Source organism: Gouania willdenowi, chromosome 19 (genome assembly GCF_900634775.1).
Source record: "Gouania willdenowi chromosome 19, fGouWil2.1, whole genome shotgun sequence".
Lineage (NCBI taxonomy): Eukaryota > Metazoa > Chordata > Actinopteri > Blenniiformes > Gobiesocidae > Gouania > Gouania willdenowi.
Window position 1 is genome coordinate 3,089,930 of NC_041062.1, and position 23,459 is coordinate 3,113,388.

Genomic DNA, 23,459 nt, shown 5'->3' on the forward strand with positions numbered 1-23,459 from the left:
TCTCACCAGGAATATTTCACAGCATAGGAGGATCGTGCGGTGCGCAAGCGAGCGCAATGCGTTTACCACAGAAAATGTTTCAATTTTGAACCCTCTGTCGGCCAAATTTTGTGACGTAAAGCTAAACTTTTCAGTATTTTTTATCTTTGTTACTGCCTTACTTTAAAGCCAAAAGTTATTTGTTGAATTGGTGAAGATGAATTACGTTATAGAGTTACTCATAAATAATCTGTATAGAAAAGAAATAACATTATATTGAAAAGACTGATTCCAAGGTGTGCTTTACAAATTTAAATGAGGTATTATGTGGGCCCCCCCCCCCACCCCCCCAGATGCACACAGTGGAGCTTCCGTCAGACCCGAATGAAGCCAATGTCTCTTTAAGCCCCAACCCATTTCAACCGGACCAAATTCACATCCTAGCACGCAAACGTAGAATGATCCGTTGCGAGTTATAAACATGACGAGCAGCTTCATTTGCCACTACACGCTACATCTGGTTGAAGCTACACTGTTTATATTGGAGGGTTATTACGGTGACTAAACAGAGGATGCACACAGGCAACATCAGGCGCAGCTAAGTGGCTGCATGGGTCCTCGACGTTGTCAGGTAAAGACGGGAGCATCTGAACAAATCACCAGTATTAAATGGACGATGCGGCTGATGTTTGTGTTTCTCGGTTATGCAAATTAAATAAAGATGTAAACAACATGGGCATGCCTGGAAGTCCAAGTGTGCAACAATTATTACGACGGTACCGATTAAAAAAGGGACAAAAAACGACAAAAAATCCCCCCTACTTTGCTAAAAACTGAACACAGGGGGCGACATCACTCTGTAGGGGAGCAAAACTACAACGTAGGGGGCCCCTACGCTGAACAGCGCTGGTGAGAACCCTGTGCATACAGTATATCTTAGGCATTTCCCAACTGCAGTGCTTGCTTCTGTTTGCCAAGGTGAGGGTGTGTGGGGTCGGGACCGGAAACGGCACGAAAGGAAAAGCTAAGCCACGTACGACAACACAAACACAACACTCAGACGGCATTGAGAGGACAGAGACACAGTGTAAAAAACACGTAAGAATGAAAAAGCCCACATACACACGCGTGATATGACACAACCTGAAGGGAGAGACAACAACAACAACACAGAGGCACATCAGACAACAACGTGACCCGCTGTTCCTGTTCATTCATCTTCACTCTATCCTTTACTATGTGTTGTTGACACAGGACACAGACACTGGAGGTTTTTCATTAACCCTCCTATTATCCTTAATTATTACCACACATTTTACCCTTGGGGTCAATCTGACCCCAGGGATATTTACATCCAGAAATTTTTTTCTTAGAAAATTGTTGACCAAGTTTTTGTGTCAGGCACTTTTGTTCATTTGTTAATTACATGAACAACCCCATGATAATGAAACCTCAACCTGTTCTCTAGCGCCACCATCAGCACAAACTTTTGAATTAGAATTAATTTATCTTGAACAACGACATTAATGACCACAGGAGTATGAACCCTATTGGTTCTGGTGAGGATATGACCTTTTCTGCAGCGCCACCGTCAGGTCAATGCGGATGTAAGGCATACATGGGTCACACACAGACAGACAAGTTTCACACAGCTAAAACACCTTGGAGTCAAATTAACCCTAGGGGAAAATCAATGTGTGCAATGAGCACAAGGAAAAAATTATTATTATGGTCATTTTATGCTTAATCAATTGTATTAGGAATATTCATGAAAAGTCAAATATAATTTTTTGAATAATAAATATGAAATGGGGTCAAATTGACCCCTAGGATAATAGGAGGGTTAAGGCTGCTGGATGTATTTCCACATGGTTGCAGGTCAATCTACAAACTGTATTTGTGCACACTACAGGTAATGAGTTCGTATCTTAGAGAACTTCCCCTTCTTGTGTACGCGATTGTCAGACATTTTACAAAAAAACATTGCAAATATAAAAAGGTTATATCTTACAAATATACAATTTATCATTATCAGCCAAACATTGTCATAAAACTGCACGCACACAGATGAATATCATTGCAGGTGACAGTTGAAAACTTCCATAACATTTCGACACCTGAACACATCCCGTGACATACTGTGTGTGAATAATTGAATATATCTGTGTGGGTGCAATTGTAAAGAGTAGTGTTATGTCACGCAGCACCAGATAGAAACGTCTGCTTGTTTTCAGTTGAATTTCCTGAAAGTTTCCCTGTTTTTTGGTTTTGATTTTTTTTGGGTGTTACCTCTGGGCTATGGTTTGATCCAGGAGGAGGTGGAGTTTGCATTGAGGTCCTGCTGTAACAGTGACCCTTCCATCTTATACCAATCCTCAGTCAGAGGGGAGTCTGGGCTGGGTGCCAGGGCTGCTGCCTCTAGTTTGTTGTCAACAGGGGGGTGGGGGGGTGTTAAAAGTTCGAGGGAGTGTGAGGGAGTGTTTTCGGTGCAGGTTGGCGACAGTGGTGGTGGTGGTAGTGGTTGGATTGCAATAGAAAATGAATTAAGGTTTTGTGAGCGTGATGATTATGCACAAAGGGGAGAAAGCAAAAGCAGGGAAGGAGTTGAGGACAAGGGTTTTAATATGGAGGGAGAGTAGGGAAAAATGGAGGGTGGGGGAAATCAATTAAAGGAGAGTGGGAGCGAGGCCAAAATCAAAAGGACCATTGGAAGGTGGGGGGGGAACAGACAGGGAGAAACAGAAATGACGAGAAGTAAATTAATGCATGGTTAACTGTCTGCGTCCAGAAGACAGAGAAAGATTGAGTTTTTAAGCATGAGGAAACATCCCGGGACACACGACAAAACTTCACAGACACCGTTGACAGATGATGTAAGACGTGATTGAGGCGTAGCAGAGAGAAAGAAACAAAGATGATGAGAAGACGGACAGAAAATATTTTTTCTAGCAGAAGAAATCAAACATGATTAAAGCAGACATGGAAATACACGTATTATGAATGTAAAGAGGTGAAAGAAAGAGAGCAGTGTAGAAGAGCTACTGTACGTGCGTCTGTTTGCATGTGTGTGGCCAAGACCTAATTGTTTGATTCTGAACAATGTCTGCTTTAGTTACTCACTCGACAAATATGCATTAGTTTATCATCCCTGACAACATGCTGTTAGACATATTTACATATGACTTGATGTATTAACATCCCTGTCGTCTGGTGGAACACATACCTTTCCGGACATTCCCATCCGTGGCACGAAATTCCCTGGTGTTCAGTAGAAAGCAGGCTCGGTCCTGCTGGTAGCGTTCCCGGGTAGGCCCTCGACCAATGGGGCTTCTCTCATCCGGACTTAGCACCTGGTCAATGGTGGGGCAGTCCTCGTTGGCCAAGGCGGCCGAGGCTGCATCACCATTCTGCTTGGAGTCTAGATGATGCAAATCAAATAAGGGAGACTGTTGAGAAATTCATAGAAATGCATGTTTTGAGTTTATTGTATTACCAAAAGGGCTGGGCAGTATGGGCCAACATTCATATCTTGACATTTTTTCTCAAAATGGCAATATACAATATTTTTAACTCAATACATTATCATCAGAAAGACAATTCTGGATTAAATTTGGTGATGCTAAATGCTACACAGGGACATTTATTAACAAAACAGCTGCACGATTGTGCCACTTTTGGCTTTTTTATATATAAGGGACAGCATGTGTGAGTGAGTTCTGTAGTGAGGCTTGTTTAGGGGAAGATCTGGGTTAAACCATTTTTTAGTGGCTGATTATTTACAATTACATTGTAACAAAAAAGCTACTGTTGGGATAATGTGGATACGCAAAAGCGTTTCAGAGTCAGAGTCATTGTTAACAGGGTTGCGAGTTGCAGAATGGTGATCGTAATTAGTCGATATCTGTTGATTCAACAATGTCGTTAATTTTTAAAAACTAAACTATGAAAACAGCAGCCATTACGTTTGGTGCCTGACTATTGGATACAGCCGCAACATTTAGCTACCAAATATTGCAGCTTGAGGCTTTAATGACAACCTCACAAGTCACCCACAGGTTCAGTAAACATTAGGCTAAGCTGCAACAGAAGAGGTGTGTGTTGTTTTAATGCATGCTAATAATGCTGTAAACTTATATTGACAACTTCCTGATAGAAAGTCTGATGAAACCGATACTTCCTGGCCTAGCGATGACTAAGCCATGCACCAATGCATGAAAGGTGCATTATGGCGTCGAGTGACAAAAGCCTGATGCTGCAGCATGTGAACCCCCCCACCTTCCCCTCCACAAACAGCCCTATTACCTACTGTGTGAGTTTTCTCGCTAATGCAGAGGAAAATATGTGAAGTCAGCCTAAAGTGAGATGCATTAGTGTTGTTTTAACAGATAATCGATTTGATTTGTTGTCTTTCGCAGACAGATAGGTGCCTTAAAGCATCCATTAACATACTAGATTATCATAAATTACACATTAATTCATGGATCGCTCCATTGAGGTTAAGGAATCAAGCATACACAATGAGGTGAACGCCACTGAAGCCAGAGCAAAACTTCAAGAAAGTTGTTCTATTGAACACAAGCATGGAGGAATGTTGGCTTCAAACAAATGTGTTATCAAGTTATCAACATTACAGTCTTTGTCATCAATAGTCTCAGGTGATACTGACATACATTAAAAATGAACTACATTTAGAATGTAAACATTTTCAGCTCTCTCACCTCTGTTGATCTCGATAATTTCTTCTTGGGCAAGAGGACAGTCACCCCCTATGCCCCCAGACCCCATCACTCCACCTAGAACATTCCCCAAGAGCCTTTGCGGTGATGCGGTAGCCATTGCCAGGGCATCTGGCTTGCAGTAGTTGGGTGACCCTGGTTGCGGCGCTCTGGGAATGTGTTTGTTTTTCTTTTTGGGCAGCTTTTGTTTGGCCATGGCCAGGGAGTAGTACATGCCAAAGTTGTTGACGATGACTGGTACAGGCATAGCAATGGTTAGCACACCAGCCAAGGCACACAGCGCTCCCACCAACATCCCGGACCATGTCTCAGGATACATATCTCCATAGCCCAGTGTGGTCATCGTTACAACAGCCCACCAAAATCCAATGGGAATGTTCTTAAAGTTGGTGTGGGCGCTTGCTGTGGGGTCGTCTGGATCTGCGCCAATTCGTTCGGCATAGTAGATCATAGTGGCAAAGATTAGGACACCAAGGGCCAAGAAGATGATGAGCAGGAGGAATTCATTAGTGCTGGCACGCAAGGTGTGACCAAGGACACGGAGACCAACAAAGTGACGGGTGAGCTTGAAGATTCGGAGAATACGGACAAATCGGACAACACGGAGGAACCCCAGCACATCCTTGGCAGCTTTGGAGGAGAGCCCGCTAAGACCCACCTCCAGGTAGAAGGGCAGGATAGCAACAAAGTCAATGATATTCAGGGAACTTTTAAAGAACTCTAGCTTATCTGGGCAGAAGGTGACCCGCAACAAGACCTCAATGGTGAACCAAATGACGCACACGCCCTCCACGTATGTCAACCAGCTGTCAGTCACCACCTCGTATACGATCTCTTCATGGGTCATGTTGCCCACTGTGACGTTCTCTGTCTTCTTGAGGATGGTGTTGAAGGCCTCGTGCGTCTCCATGCAGAACGTGGAGATGGAGATGAGGATGAAGAATAGAGAACCAAACGCCACATACTGAAGGAACAACAAGAAACACACAAAAGAAAACCAGTTAGCAAAACATCATGAAAACTCAAACAGTTAAGACAATCATTTTTGGGAAGAATTTGACAAAACTAACAACTTTAGAAAAATCACAAATAAATGTATTTAATTAATTTCTTTGACCTTGGGTTTGCATTGTTAATAAAAGGTTGAAATGTTTTAAACCTAGTTGTAAATCATTTATATAGGTTGTATTTCGGTTTAATATTTATTATTTGCTCTGTGAATTTTGTCCTTGGTGGTACAATCCCCGAACTAGACAGTTTATTACTTATATTTCCCTCTAAAAAAAAAAAAAACAACCTATCTGTGTGATTTACAAGTCTACTATATGTACTTGTGCTTATCTTTCCAATGAAGCCTATTCAAATCCTAGTGAATCAATTACAGGGATGTGATAACGTTGTCGTGTGATTGGTTGCTTTCATGGTCGTGTTCCACTCCTGCGAGCCCCACGGTGTATTTATAGATGCAGTATACTTGTGCTTTATCAAATAAATAATAAAACACAGACATGGCCTGAAGAGCAAAAAGAGAAAGGTAATTCATACTTGAGTGGAGCCCATATATAAAGGAAGCCTGAGTGCCCTCGGTGCATTGTGCGTGTCATGTATTTTGAACATTATGCACTTATGTAAGATCAAAAGAGCAAGATACTTATAAGCGGGGGCCTTATAACTACAAACACAGGGAACCCGTTTCATTTATTTTACCAGAAAGGTCCCGCTCCTCTCTCCCGCTTTTATTTGAGTGAGAAATCGGAAGAGAGCCTCCACATATTTTCTCTGAGTGCAGTGGGCTTAATGCACTGCATTCATTAAGGAGATCAGCCGACAACGGCATGTATACCAAACAGTGGTGACCTTCGAGGAAAGTCAAATGAGTCCTGTGCCGTCATATCAAGATAGACTTCTTGAGTATCCTGACAATTAGAAATGTAAACAGTCAGGTTTTAGATTCTCTACCTTTTGTCAGTCAAAGCTGTCTCTGTAGGCTCCTCCCCCCCCATCTCTCCTTCTACTTTTATCTCCATCTCAAGCCTCTACCTCTTTTCTCCTCTGCTCCGTTTCTCACTACTCGGGTGTCTGACCTACTTTCTCAATTGCTGCAGCGCTCCCTTCTTCTACCATCACACACACAAATACACAAGTCTGAGACGGACCCAACCAGGCAAGGTTCTCAATCACCTCCAACGACCATACAAGCCACTGAGTCTCAAGGAAGAAGGGTAGATGGTAGATGGGACCCGTTAAGGGTGCTTCCAGATGTGTTCGGCACAAGAACTGTTGACATGTATCAATCAAAGATGTTCAATTCTCACTTTCTATACAATTGGTTTAATAATATAGTAACAGTAAATAATCCAGATTTGGGCACAATCTTTTAGATTGATTGAGCTGAGAATTGTTGTCCCACTCTCCAAAAAACACAAACATCTAGATCAGACGGGCTCACATCTGGTTCTCCAGAGCCGCTACCCAGCATGTTTTTGACATCTCCCTGCTCCAACACACCTGGATGGTGTCATTATGTAGCTCTACAGGAAATCTGATTACAAGTTACACTTTACACTGAGGTGAGGTGGACCAGGGTAGCATATAAAACAAAGATGGACAACTTTTATCACAGCGGGGGCCACAAAACTGACTGAGGTCTGATCTGAGGGCCACATTATCAACATTCATACATCTGGTCATTAATACAGGGGGAAAAGTTAAGGTTTTGTGTATTTTTGTTGCTGTTTTGTGTGATTTTAGAGTTATTTTGCACATTCTTGTTGTCATTCTGTGTTATTGGTGTAATTTGCGTTGGTGTTTTTGAACTTTTTTATGTTTTTTGTATGATTTGTTGTCATTTTGTGTATTTTTGCTGTCATTTTGTGTGTTTTTCTGTAAATCTACAAGTTTTGTTTGTTTTTTTTTTTTTAGTCATTTTCTTTAATTTGGCTGTTTATTTCGGGGTGCCACACAACTGATATGTCACAAAAAAGTCTTTGGGACTCTACTATGTAAACTCCATAACAGCAATAAAGCAATTTCCTATATTTGGTCAATTCTTATTTTTTAGGTAAAGAAAAGACATCTTTTTTTTTTTTTTTTTTTTTTTTTTTTAAATGACAGTATGTCTTTAAAATAAACAACTAAAGATTAAGATATTCAAAGCTAAACAGACCATTTAAAACCAGTAATCCAATAAAAGGTTAACCTCTATTACTTTATTGCAATTTGTTTTTACCACAGTCAGATCAAAACTATAATAAAATGCTGCCACAGATAATAAAAATAAAAAAAGATTAATCTGTGGTTGTAGTAATTAGATTGACCGGTAGTGTAAGATGGCCCAGTACAGTGAATTACACTATTGATCTCAACATGAAATCAATACTGATCAATTCATCACAGCTGCATTCTTTCTCTGCGTGTGGAGCTGAGGCTCCCTGCCGGCGCTTCGACTGCTTCACCATTAATAAAATGCATTTAAAGTGATTCATCCAACCTGCATGAGAACGCAGGTGGGGGACCAACCTCACTGTTGACTGTGTCGATAGCTACATGTGTCTGCAGTGTGTGTGTGCGTGTGCGTGTGTGTGAGACAAAAAGCCTACGGGCACAGGAGGTGTGAGTGCACACTGAGTGGCGGTGGCTGCACGAGGACTGCAATGAAGCAACGGCGAGGGATGAGCAGGAGAGATGGAGAGGAAGAAAAGAGATGGTGGTGGTGGGGGGGATATTAAAAGGATAGCGATCTGTCACCTCACACTTATTCTTTTCCTCAGGCACATTGTCTCTACACATGGTGAAATCCACTTGCATGTGTGTGTGTGTGTGTGTGTGCCAGTTTTAATGCCTGTGTAAACGCGCCATTTACAGGCACACCGTAATTTTGGTTATTCTGCTGGATTCCATGTGTGTGACACCTACAGTACAATGACCTTCAACGTCTAATAGAGACCCTCCTCAGTAACTAGACTCTGAAATTAGATTTGGGGAAGATCATCAGCATAAATTTGAATGATCTGTAGTCAGAGATGGAGAGAGAGGACAGAAGATGCTCTGTTGAGAAGAGAAAACAATAGCGGGATCCCCTCAAAGGAAGCAAGTGGTGAGACTGCAATGAAGTCGCAGAGGTTGAGACAAAAAAAAATAAAAAAAAAAAAAAGGAGGAGGAGGTGTTAAGGGTGTGTACGTAAGTGATATAACCAAGGAGAGATCGTTGACGCCGTTATTAGCCCTACGGGCGTTTTTTGCATGCACAGCGGTGAGCGCGCTCTTTTTTTTTAACGGGACCCTAGTGGCGCTGTGTTTACTGCGGCACCATCCAGAAGAGCTTTATCATTACAGTATTACCACCACAGCCCCTGCCTGGCTCTCTGTCACCATGACAACCGCTGCGTTAGCCTCTGTTTTCAGGCATCAAGGACAGGACTAAGCCAAATACTGCTCCTACAGCTGGTGCAAAGAGCTGAAGGTGGAAGAATGAGAAGCAGATAGTGATCGTCCGCTCCCACCAATCCATTGTCCCGTGAAAAAGCCATGATTTGTTTGCTTAAAAGTGAGTCACCTTGACAGAGTTAGAAAAGAAATAAATGTGGTTGTCATTAACAGTTTAATTCAGGGGTGTCAAACTCATTTTAGTTCAGGGGTCAAATACAGACTAGTTAAAATTCAAGTGGGCCACAGATTTTAGGCAGGGGAAAAATAGCAATTTTGACATTAATTTGCACTTCCAGGTATAAATTACATACAGTATAAAGTATATAAGAAATCAACAAAATCCAAGCATTAAGTGACCTTAAACTTAAATTACTTACATTTCCTTGATATTATGAACAACTGTTGTTTAATTTAGTAGAAAAATTTGCAGGATTTTGAAAAAAACAAGTTTTTTCATCAATTTAAGGTTAAAAAAGTACTTCTGTCATGTGATATAAGCATGAGGAAATTGTATATTTGTACCCATATGTATTTGGATGGGATGAGATATCTACAACTGAATTATTGTGTAATTTACACAATGATGCATGTTTTTTCTGTCATTTTTACTTTCTCCTGCAGGCCGAATTAGATGCTATAAAGGGCCAGATTTGACCCCTGGGCCTTGAGTTTGACACATGTGATTGAATTGATCCAAATTAGTATAATAAGCAGATACAAGCTTGATGTGGAATCTTTCCCAGAGGACAAAGTGAACGAGAGACTCGTGCTGCAGAGTCAGCAAAGATAAGGAGACAGTGAAGAATGATCTGAAACGTGCACGTGAATGAAGCGTGGAGAATATACTTTTAAGGATGTGAAAGCTGAGCGTTCTCCTGAAGGGTGACTGGAGCTGGTTTTAGACTATGATCCGTGCCGGTAATTAATCTATTATCTTAGGTGAAGGACTGAGACCATCACTCAGAGACTTTGAGAGTAGCCACTTAGCTTGGAGAGAGAGTGTAACCATGGTTGGGTTACAGGAATAGCCAGCGCTTGAAGGACTGGCAATTTTTCCTTTATTTTTATAAAACATTAGGGAAAAAAACTGACATGAACTGGACAAAATGCCCAAAAGAGAGAGAGTGGGCACCCTTTAGTGACATGGCGTGTGAAAACGGAAAAGTGAGCAGAAATCAAATGTGGAGAGCCAAACAGCAAAGATGCTTTTCATTTTTTTTCCCTCTGCACGTTGAATTATGAATAACTCTAGTGGCTTTTAGCCATTTATGACTATCAACCTCAAGACGTCTCCATGTGAGGTTAGTATTGGACTGGCAAGGCCTTTGAAAAAGCATTACAAGATGTTAATCACAGTTACACACGTTTGTTGTCAATGAAGTGTAGACCACAGAGAGGAAACTGTCTGTACATTAACACAAGGGTGCAGCCAAATTAAACACCAATAACTGTGGGAGGGGGGGATATAATCGGCACCCGCCTTCGATGCTAATGGCCTCCAAATGATGATGCAACCTCTTAGTCCTCTTTTTTTTCCATCTTTACTTTTCATGTTACATTTAATAATGCAAATGTCGTGAGACAGGTAAATTTCACGGCACTGGTAATGTGCTGTTGCAAAAGTAATGCACAGATATTGCTCACTCTGGGTTGAGGGGGTGGGGGTGGGAGTCCTTTAGGTATCTAGAAATCCTGTTCACAAGTAAAATTAACAGGATGATCAGGGCTGTACGCTGTGGTGAAAAGGGTGATAAGCTAAAAAAGCAAGTTTTTCATTTTATTTATTCATTTGTGACTAGGGACAATGCACTTTAATGAACATGAACATGTAAATGTGACAGATTGTAGCCACAGGCTAGTTTCCATCTGTAATCCACGGCAGGTTGATGTTGTGTACAATTCAATGCAGCGACTCAAATATAACAACATTTAGCTGAGAACAGACCAGAAATAAAGTAATCATTAATGCTAAAGTGCATAAAGCAGATGTTAAAGTACGTACTTTAGTGCTAAAGTGCAAACGTGCTAATATTTTGTCTTAAATATGAAATTGCACCTTGCACATGGTTAGCATTAATAGATGTGTTTATGTAGATTATTATTGCAGAGAGAGAGGAAAAACCCTTTTTAAAAAAACTACCATATGCATCTGTATGCATACTGTAGGTATATTTAGATGATTAAGCATGGTCACAATTCTGTTTTGTCCTGAGCCACACTTTGAAATAACCATTGAAACCTGCAAAGCTGGAGCATTCCCAGTAGGTGTACGTGTTCCAACCCTCAACTATGGAGAACTATTAAGCCAAAGACCAAAAGAATGTGATCATCAACAAACAGTAAGGTGTTAAAATGAGTTTCCTCTACAACTACTGGAAGTGAAAATCACTGCTTTTCTTTGTCCAGTCAGCAGAAAGGGTTTTAATGATTAAGTTAATCGACTTTGATCAGTAAAAGTATTTTAAACTATCTGCATCAAGGCTTGGTTTGATTATATATTAAGTGCACTTTCATTATTAATAGACACTGTAATGATGCTGTGATCTGCCTGGATACATATTCCTGATGCACGACACACACTTCAGTCACGTTCTGGGTTTCACCTTTGGATTGTGGGATTAGGATTTCTTTTGGGTCTGTATTAGTTTTATTATGAATATTTAGATGGACTCACACTCAATAGCAGCTGAAATAGCCATGTGTTTTACTGTAATGTGCAGTTTTTTGGCAGAAAACAATCATAACTGTGTGTGGATAGCAAAAATAAATTTGCTTTGGTGATTACTGATCCACCTCGTAACAGAGCGAGACATGCATGGTAGTCAGTGTTCCGTCTATAGACACGCCCACTCATGAATATGCATAAGTAGGCCGCAAATCAGTTTGTAGAGTTGCTCAGAAAGTGACTTTTCAGAGGCTAAAACTCTGGAAAACAGGCAAGTTTGGGAAAATAAACCTCAAATACTATGTTTTTGGGGTTCTTAGAATAAATAGAGATGGGTGAAAAATAGCATAATATGGGACCTTTAAGGAATACCATAAAAAAACTATGAAAACTCTCACTTCCTTGTTAAATGTCATAATTCATCAAAATAATCCAAGACAAGTAACAATGAAATATTGTATGTACTGTATATATTATTAAAGGAATGTTGTGACAACAGTTGATTACCTTAGCCAGGCACTAAACATGGGACACTATGGAATTTGAAGGACATAAGAGGTGAGGCGTGGAAAAGGTGCGCTCATGCCCGGGACAGAGGACGGACATTAAAGTAGTCAAAGTCTAGAACAATGTGCTAAGGAACTCCTGCATGTACGAGGCTCATAAAGCATCAAACAAAGGGACATAAAGAAGAATAAGGTGTGTTGGAGCAGGCGGGGAGATGTAAGTAGCTTTTCCTACAGGTACTGCTTCCAGAGGTCAGTGTTCCGTGAAGTCATCTTGGTCAAATATCTGTTTCTGAGATTCCCAGAATGACTCGACACTTTAATGAGTTGGCGTTAAGAACTCGCACACAAAGATACACTCAGACAGTGACTTAGTAATTGAGCCGTACATGCTCTGCCATTCAAACCCTGTATTTTCTTTCCGTTATAGTCATGTCGAACATTCCTTAAGAATAAATGTTCCTGATTAAACTCCTGCATATACGAGTGTGACACATCTCAGGTTTCATTTAGCCAAACGTTCTCTGTTACTTAGTGTGAACCTTTTGTGTGATGTGCTGACCCACTTGCCTCAACAAAACACAGTCACAAAATCCCTCCGTCCTGCAGGACTGGGCGATACGGACCAAAAATCATAACTCGATATTTTTTTCTCAAAGTGGCCATAAACAATATAAATCTTTATATTTTTTTTAATTCAACTGAAGTCAGACCAGAAACACAATTGTGGGTTAGGTTTGCTGATGCAAAATGCCACACAAACATTTATTAACAAACAGCTGCACAATATGTGTCACTTTTGGCTTTTTTGTCCTCAAAGGCAGTGTTTTTTAAATGGGGGTACGTGTTCCCCTAGGTGTACACGATGGCACTACAGGGGGTACTTGAAAGAGAGAGTGAGAGCTTTGAAAATATGGGGTTTTATAATAATATAATTACACCAACTATTACCAGCGACACACAAAATGACAACAAAAACACACAAAATAAGAGAAAAATATACTGAATAATAAAAAGAACAGACAAACAACAACAAAAATACACAAAATGACACCACAAACACACACTGAGAGAGAAAAATACTTAAATGAGAGAAAAATATACAAGTTCACTACAAAATACACAAAAATGACAAAGAATCAGACAAAATAACTTAAGAAGCAACCAAAATACACCAAAAAACACACACACTGAGAGAGAATATTTAAATAATACCAATAACAAGAACAAAAACACACAAAATAAGAGACAAATATACTGAATAATAAAAAGACAAACTAAACAAAATTAAATTAAACAAAATCCCACCAAAATGACATAAAAACACACACAAAATGATGATTAAACTATTTTGATTAGAATGTTCTATTGTTGTAGTCGGACAAAGGGGGTACTTGGATTCAGAAAAAAGGGAAAGGGGGTACTTGAGCCAAAAAAGGTTTGAGAACCACTGCTCTAAGGGACAGCACGTGTGAGTGAGCTCTGTAGTGTGGCTCGTTTAGGGACGGATGGGGTTAGGACGCACTCAGAAATCCATCTAACTGTGCTTTTCATGTTGTTCTGAGCAGCAGCAACTTCTAAAACATGTATTTTAATGCAAAATGGGCTATGAAAAATATATATCAATATTGGCGAATAGAAAACTCCATATATCTCGATATATTGCCCAGCCCTACCGTCCTGTCTCCTTTCTTTCTCCTTCGTGCATCATAACCCACTTCTACTACTTTCCGCCAATAAAAGCTACATCACTGTAAAATAAATACATAAGTCCTGTTTCTCTCCCGCATCGAGCTATCGGAGGCTCTTCTACGTCACCGTCCTATTTAAAGCGGTCATTTACTGATACACAAACTCTTCCTCCACTCTGCTGCCTCTTGGACAGGAAGAACATTCACATGGAAGCAGATGGTCACACAGGAACTGTGCCCTTCATAGCGTTTCTTTTCTCAAAGGGAACCAGCGAGAATCCAGTTTGTCTATTTAGGTGCCACATATCTACAAACATGAGCTCAGCATTTTAAATACACCCTGAGGAGTGAATATGTACACAAGCTTAAGAGGTTTTTGTCCATCCATCTATTCCTTCAACTCAACTCTGAAGGTTGGACGAGAGGTAAAGAACATCTTAGATAAGTTACCACACTGTTAAACCTTTTTCTTTCTTTATTTTTTCATTTTTTTCCTCTTGTTTCTTTCTCTTTCATTTATTTTCATCTTTATACGTAGAAACCCCAACCTAAAACCAAGAAAGTGGCTGGACTTTAATCAGAAATGACACTACGGAAGAGGATTAGGGCCAATTTTGATTGAGAAAATGATTTTGGGCAAATCAAGAATCAAGTTGAAATGTCGAGATTAAAGTCAAAAAATGAGATTAACGTTGAAATTTCAAAATAAAATGACCACTCTTACAGTACTTTGGAGATGAATCAGGAATAATCCATGCATGGTGAAGTAGAACATGCTAACTCATAGAGTCCAGGCCCTACAGTAGTGCACACCTGTCGTCCACCATATGTTCATATGTTCCCTGCAGAAAAACTTCCACATAAGCTCTGAGTAAAGCTTGTATTCATGAGCAGGATAAGTGGGTATAGATTGATTGAGGCAAAAATGGATCTGATTACATCATTGATCAAAATCATGGACTGTATTGGAGACAATGGTCCTAGTGGAGCTTTGTGGAAGCCAAATAAAACAGGAAAAGTGGAATAATTTGAGGAAATTTGCAGGATTTTGAAAAACAAAACTGACTGCCATCATGTGATATAAGCATGGGTAAATGTGTAAATTTGTATCCATATGTATTTGGAGAGGCTGGGATATCAACTGAATTATTTTGTAATTTACACAATGATACGTTTTTTTCTTGATCAGATCTGCGTCACATTTGCCTCCAGTCTGAATGTAGTAAGAAATCAAGAATGGCAGTAGAGTGAGTTGAGTTTTAAATAAATAGTTTAATTTTCAACTATTTCTGTGACCATTATGTTGCATATGGGTTTTAAAATAAAAAAAACAAGATTATCCAATGCCATTGTTCAAATATTAAGAATGTATTCTACCCATAAATGCATATAAATTCTTGAAATTAAGTGATTTTAGTGGATTTTTCTTCATATCAATAAAATGTCCGTGGTCTTAAAAACTGTAATTTATCTCAAAATTAATTAATTTCTCTAACATACTTTGAATTTATTTCACATGTTCTCTGTAATCCAAAGTGTTAAAAAACAAAGTATCTGTATTTCTTTGAGTTTTTGTAAGTTATGAACTCACATTTTATTCTATAACATCAAAAGCCCCCCTTTTAAATGTATTCCACTGACTTATTTTTTCTGTAAATCACATAAAAGTGGTAAAAATACACCATTCTACCAAATATTGATATTTTTGCAACAGAAATTGGTAGATATTTTATTTTGAATTCATTATAGATATTGTGATATCACATGTGATATCACATATAAACTGTGTTGCATAAAACAATAGTATATACATTTAACCCCTGTTTTCTATGATAGAATGGAAACAGGAAACTTCTATTTATGCTGTATCATCATTGTTTCTACTGTTTGATACTATTATTATTATTATTATTATTATTATTAATAAACATGTCCTTGTTGGCCTCAGACTTGTGACTCTTGTGACTCCCTTTGGTGTGAGAGTGAGTTCCTGTGAGTGATCGTCGAGGTGACATGTGTCACCTTTCAAACCATGAGATTTGTGGGCGTGCTCTAAATGTGAACGCACATCTGAGTGCTTTATGGGCAGCTACGCTTACACACTACAGGCCAATGTGCAAAGGTGAGCGCACGGAGGGTGATTGATGCTCGGTCAGGTGTTAAAGGATGCTGCATGTTGTCATAAAAGTGCGTAAATGAGTCTTTGCATATGAAAGGGATATTATTTATAAACAATGCGGCCCCCCAAAACTAAATTGTAATTCATGATGTTAGACATTATATGAAGAACAAAATAATAGAAAAAACTCCAGAAACACAGAAAACAACAGCAAAATGCACAAAATGTCAAGAAAAGTAAAAAAAAACGAACAACAAAAACACAAAAAGATAAAAAAAATAGTCATGAAACACACAAAATGACAACAAAGACACGCTAAAAAAACACATATACATATAGAAAAGGACTTCGAAGACGCACACAATTACACAAAATGACACCAAGGACAGAAAAACTACAACAAAAACACACACAATGATGTGAAAAACAAAAAAAGACAGCACAATTTGGCCATATTGACAAGAAATTCTACAAAATTTATTTAAAAACACACAAAATGTGTGTCGTCAAGCTTGTATTGATGCTCTGATTGGTCATTCTTCTAAATGCTGTAATTCATGAAGTTGGAAATTATATGAAAAACAACATAATACACAAAACTTGACTAGCAAGTCAAATTCCCTGTGCTGTTTTTTCATGTAGTCGGCAAAATAAACCTGATTCTGAAAACTCCAGAGACAGAAAACGACAGTAAAATGCACAAAAAAAGTAACAACTAATACGCAAAAAGATGAACAATTAAAAATGATTCATAAAACACACAAGATGACAATAAAAGGCACACTAAACAACCACTTAAACACACAAAATGACTACAAAAACAACAATATATACAAAAGGACTTTAAAGACACACAATTACACATATTGACTTGAAAAACACACAAAAAACAACAAAAATTTGCCATATTGAAGAGAAAATCCACAAAATATGTGTTTTCAAGCTTGTATTAATGCTCAGATTGGTCATTCTTCTAAATGCTAATATGAATGTTGATAATGTGGCCCTCAGATCAAACGATCACATTTTTGGGGACCCCCGCTGTTGATAGAAGTTGCCCATTTCTGCTTTAAAGGGACTTTCAATAATGCAATCACAGCTTTGTCTTTCTGGCTATAAGTGCATTTGTTTGTTTACATATGCTGCTGGGTATACATGTAGAAAATTGTGATTATGGTAAACAACATACTGCTTCCTGGTGTGATTTAACATGACTTGCTCCATTTACAGAGTCCCACCAGTGTAATCGGTTCTGGCACCGTGTGAGCTCTGCACCACGCCAGCATCCTGAATCATTGTTGTTGTTGTTTTTTGAGGGCACAAGGGGAAAGGTCCAGGGTTTACCACAAGCTCCGGCTAATTGTCCGTCAGTACTGTGGTGTTGCTGAGCGCTGAGTCAGCACTTAATACGCAGAGCTGAGCTGAGGAATAAAGAAGATGCCAATCCGCCCCGCAGGAGAAAGTATAACTTTAGCAGTTTTCAATTGACAAGGAAATGTAGCAGTACTAAAGGATAGATTATGGTTATGAGTGAGTGGTTTTGAAATACATCTGATAACTGTAATTATATAGCAATACCATCACTCCTCCACAGGTGTTATAAACATAGAATATAAATTCATGTCACCAAGATTATCGCTCCATCCTTTAGGTACAACTGATTTCGGTATTTTAATGGTTAAATCTGGGCCCATATTAACTAAGAATTCATTTATGAATTGAAATGAAATCTAAATATCTAAAGTGTATTATTCCCTCTTTTGTTTCTTCTTTGTTGAGAACTGTGGCGTAAATGGTCGTATCTGAGAGGTTGTGAATCTGCCGTCTTTTTTGCTGCATATTTTTTCTAGATTTGTTAAATTTTATGGTGAGACACTAAAAAAGTCCACTTATTTTACCTATATGTAGGGACGTAACGATTCACTCAACTCCCAATACGATTCGATTCACAATACTGGGTTCACGATACGATTCTCTCACAATTTATTTTACAAAATGGGACTGCAGACAAATGATGACTGAAAAATATTCCTTTATTTTTTTTTTGGGAAAAAATGAGAAAAAACTACTATTTTCCTTTTATTTTTCATTGTCAAAAGAATCCCTCGATAAACTATTCAAAACAATGCAATTTAACTAAAAATACATCTTGAATGAAATAAATAAAGGAATAATACAAATGAAGAAGAAGCCTATTAATTTAAATTCTGGTTCTATAGTAAACAATGCAAAACTGCATAATAGTTCTTTTTCTTTTTAAAAGTGCAACTGAAAATGTACTTTGTGCCTTAACAATTGGACTTTAAAAGAAAAAAAGTCATTTCACTGTATTTATGTCAGATATTTGTTTGGACCAGCAGATGGGGCTGGTAACCCAGTGGTCGGTTGGCAAGAAGAGATGCTATGCGCTAGCAGACAGAGCTAATCGAGAAACCTGACTTTTACAGATATTCGCGTAATATTACAGGTATTCTTTCGGTGCTAAAGGGGTAAGGAATCATATATGAACATGTTTAAGAGTAGTAGGCGATTCCGCCCACTGCCTACACTTCTGGACAAGAGAAGGATAAATATATAGCGCCCTCTGCGATTCAATTTTCAGAGAATCGATGTGAACCGTGATACCTGTGAATCGATTTTTAACTGTCTTACGATTAATCGTTACATCCCTATCTATATGTTAATTATTTTCCCATTCATAACATAGCTTTGGTTTGTTTTGGTGTTTTACTCTGTTTCTTGGGTCCCTGCGACTCTGAAGAACAGGAATAAGCAGGTCTGAAAATGGGTGTATGGATGGTTTCTTGGGTTTGGCACCAGAAGGTCACACAGTATCTCTGTCAACAATTTCCTGACAAAGCACCATTTGTAGCCCAGCATGTACAAGATGCCCCTTTGCCCCCTTCCAAATCTGACTGCGTACCCCGTGCTTTTTTCCTTCTTTTTATTGAAAGTATTCGTTTGAGAGGAACGCTGTGGGGCCTGTTTCTCAGTTCTCTCTGAAGGTCATGTATTGTGTGTGCTTCATTGTTGGCTGTTCTTTTGCATGTTCCAAAGACGGAGTCACACATGTTGTCATACACAGATCTATGAGCCGTCACCAGGCTGGATGGCTTCAGAACAACTCTTCCAATCAGAAATATGACCATGCGCAACACATAATACACAAAGTGACTTATTCATTATACAATGCAATGTACTCAGTAATAAGTAATCTAACACGTTAATATTGCCAAATTAGTAATCAGATTAAGTTAATATTGATTTTGTTTTATTCACGAATGTGACGATTCACATTTTCAGTTTGAAGAAAACTCACAAAATTGTACAGGTCATAAAAGACTCTTCCTAGGTTATTAGCAACAACATTCATATCATCATTTTCACTATTGTTTACATAAAAGAAATGTGGATATTTGTTTTGGTTTACTCTTTTATTCATCACCTCATTTAATAATTTCCAAACTTCTTTAATATTGTCTTTGTTTAGTAAAGTATTAGAACATATTTTTCACTATTTCGTAAAATATTAGTTCATTTATTTTTAAATTCAGATTTTGTTTTTAATCTAAGAAATTCTTTGTTGAGTGTGTTATTTTTCTTACATGCGTCCTGCAATCCTTTTGTAATCCATGGACAATCTTCATATTTTGGTCTTTTTTTTTTATTTTATTTTTTATCAATTTTATTTCTATTTATTGTTTTTTTTTTAAATTCGTTTTTTTTTTTTTTTTTTTTTCTATTTATTGTTTTATACTCATTCAAAGGTGGAGCTTATCTGCAATGTTTTGGTTCTATTGTTTTTATGATCTCATGTGCAGCACTTTGGAAACGTTTTGTTGTTTAAATGTGCTATATAAATAAATAAAGTGGATTTTCTTTTGTTTGTAAAACATGACTCATTGTGTAAATCACCAACTAACTCAGTTCTAGATACCTGAGTACCTTCAAATACACAAATTCAATGAAATTGCACGTTTTTCCCCACGACTCATAGTTTTCCCACACTTATCACATGATGGGCTGTCATTTTTTAATCTAAAATTTCTCTCAATTTTTCAAATACTACAATATTCCTTAAAATTACTCCTAAAATTTCACCAAATTAAACAAAAATTGGTCACAAAATCAAGGAAATGTTGAATATAAAAATGTTTTTTATAATAGTACTAATACTAGACTTTAAGGTGTGGTGCATCTTTAAAAGTTTAAAATCATCTTCAGTATTTTATATTTTGTATAGTATAAATATATTTTATCTCAACAAAATCCAAGTGCTCAGAAAACATTTCACGGTCTTGCAGTGGGTTTATGTGTCAGACTAGTTCGGGGAGCTGAGCTGTTGCCAGGCAACCAGCGGAGACACTGCATTGTCAGTGGTCCTGGCTAAAACATCTCTCGCCAAACTAAACCCTCTATAGAATATTGAATTATTAATCTTACGCATCTGTTTAGAAAGGGACATAATGTGTCATCATTAGTTCCTCATTTTAAATTACTTTTTTAACCTGAAAACTTAAAAATATAAAATAAAAAGTTTGTTTTTACCAATTTCAATAATAATTATAATGATTATTAAAATGTTCATAAAGGTGCATCAGATTAAAAATAACAGTTTTTGACCCGATTACTTCAGGTGGATCATGTAAGAGAAACAGGTTTTTTTTTTCATCCAACCAAATAACTTGTAGAGCATGATGCATTGTTCTGAATAATAGCATAAATAATAAATAATGAATCAGGTAAAGCACAGATTATTGATGAGAAAGGAGTTTGAATACATTTATTGTTCCCTTTATGTTTACCTCTCTGTGTTTCTTGCTTATCCAACACTATAATATCCTGTACCGTCCCTGTTATGAGACAATAAACATCTGCAAAGTTAAATATCGCAAACACACAGCGATCAGGTTGCGCACGGCAAGTCAAACAGAGGCACAAACAAAACATGAGAAGCCCTGCAGTCAAAAAAAAAAAGCTCTGTCAGGGAAAATAGATACAGGAACAGATGTACTTTTTAAAATCAAAACATTGGCAGCCAATCCACTGAGTCAGCAACTTTAGTGTACATATGTATAGATTCTGTTTTGTTTTTATTGTGCAATGTTTATGTATCTGTTTATTTATCTACTGCTGCTGAAACAAAACACAAATTTGCCTGTTGTGGGAAAAAAATAAAATGTAAAATAAAGAGGTTTTTTTTACCTGTCACATTTTCCTCAAGCTGAAAATGTGAATCGTCACATTCGTGAATAAAACAAAATAAATATTAACTTATTCTGATTACTGGTTTTGCAATATTAGCGTGTTAGATTACGCGTAACTGAAAAAAGTGGTCGTATAATAGTAACGCGTTGCTAAGTAACTTAAGTTTTGACATCTAGGATTGCAAGCGACTCGGTTGCTAAGTTAGAGGAAAAAAACATATTAAAATTCCAATGAAAGCCCTGCATTGTATAATGAATAAGTCACTTTGTGTATTATATGTTGCGCATGGTCATATTTCTGATTGGAAGAGTTGTTCTGAAGCCGTCCAGCCTGGTGACGGCTCATAGATCTGTTTATGACAACATGTGTGACTCCGTCTTTAGAACATGAAAAAGAACAGCCAACAATGAAGCACACACAATACATGACCTTCAGAGAGAACTGAGAAACAGGCCCCACAGCGTTCCTCTCAAACGAATACTTTCAATAAAAAGAACAAAAAAAGCACGGGGCACGCAGTCAGATTTGGAAGGGGGCAAAGGGGCATCTTGTACATGCTGGGCTACAAATGGTGCTTTGTCAGGAAATTGTTGACAGAGATACTGTGTGACCTTCTGGTGCCAAACCCAAGAAACCATCCATACACCCATTTTCAGACCCGCTTATTCCTGTTCTTCAGAGTCGCAGGGACCCAAGAAACAGAGTAAAACACCAAAACAAACCAAAGCTATGTTATGAATGGGAACAAAATTAACATATAGGTCAAATAAGTGGTGCACTTTTTCATTGTCTCACGATGAAATTTAACAAATCTAGAAAAAATATGAAGCAAAAAAGACGGCAGATTCACAACCTCAAAACAAAAGGTCAAAATACATAATTTGGCTATTTTGAATTCAACCAATTTTTGGCAATGGTCACTCTCTTTTACTGTATTACCTTAGATACAACCATTTACGCCACAGTTCTCAACAAAGAAACAAAAGAGGGAATAATAAACTTTGTATTTAGACTTCATTTCTTACAATCTACAAGTAGTCCTCTATATCAGGGGTGTCAAACTCATTTTAGTTCAGGGGCCAAATACAGAGCAGTTTGAACTCAAGTGGGCCACAGATTTAACGCGGGACAATGAGTATTTTCAACAGTCTTGTGCCCTAGTTACAGTAAATAGTAGGGATGTAACGATTAATCATAAGGCAGTTAAAAATCGATTCATAGGTATCACGGTTCATATTGATAATCTGAAAATGTAATCACAGTACTTTTTTTAAACAGCAGCTATATATTTATCCTTCTCTTGTCCAGAAGTGCAGGCGGCGGGCGGAATCGGAATAATTCTAATTATTATATTTAATCATTTGTATTATTCCTTTATTTATTTCATTCAAGATTTATTTTTAGTTAAATTGCATTGTTTTGAATAGTTTATCAAGGGATTCTTTTGACAATGAAAAATAAAAGGAAAACAGTACAGTATTTTTTATTTATTTTATTTATTTTATTTATTTTATTTATTTATTTCATTCAAGATTTATTTTTTTCCCCAAAAAAAATAAAGGAGTGTTTTTCAGTCATCATTTGTCTACAGTCCCATTTTGTAAAATAAAGCGTGAGGGAATCGTATCGTGAACCCAGTTTCATGAATCGAATCGTATCGGGAGTTGAGTGAATCGTTACATCCCTAGTAAATAGATGAAAAAAGTAGAAGGAAAATTCTATTTAACACCCACTGATCAAAGAGAAAGGCATTAACTATCAAAATTGGAGAACGAGCAAAGATAATCAATATGAAATCAATCAAGGGGTTGGCGGGGAGGGGCTGGGCTAGGAAGATTGGAAAGCTGAAGCCTTCACAGATAATCAAAGGAACCGAGGAGGAGGAGAAGAAGAAATGTCCTCTATCCCTATCGTGCATGAATGACTATTCTTGAGGTGCCTTTTCCACTTTCCACGATATTCAGCCTCCCTTTTTTTTCTCCTTTTCTGTTCCTCTTGCCTCCATTTCTCTCACCACAATCTCACCCCTTCTCCATTTCTCTCTCTCCCACCCCCACCACCCCGCTTCTCCTCCTCCCGTGCTCCCCCTCCTCTCTCCCGTGTCTACTGCAGCAGAAATGCCAGCAC

At 38.1% G+C, this 23,459-nt stretch overlaps 1 protein-coding gene across 6 annotated transcripts in view; it reads right to left on the reverse strand.

Moving 5' to 3' along the window:
• LOC114481349 (potassium voltage-gated channel subfamily C member 1-like) overlaps positions 1-23,459 on the reverse strand; it is a 51,313-nt gene that overhangs the window by 14,291 nt on the left and 13,563 nt on the right. For 2 of the 6 annotated variants that reach the window (XM_028476096.1, XM_028476097.1), the window contains exons 3-5: positions 4,698-5,679; positions 3,203-3,397; positions 2,269-2,397 (exon numbers count right to left, since the gene is read on the reverse strand). In XM_028476096.1, coding sequence (XP_028331897.1) covers positions 2,276-2,397; positions 3,203-3,397; positions 4,698-5,679 — 1,299 coding nt within the window. In that variant the 3' untranslated portion in view covers positions 2,269-2,275. Of the gene's footprint in view, positions 1-1,101; positions 1,123-2,268; positions 2,398-3,202; positions 3,398-4,697; positions 5,680-23,459 lie in introns of those variants that run through there. The other 4 variants (XM_028476100.1, XM_028476099.1, XM_028476098.1 and 1 more) reach the window with 3 other exon arrangements.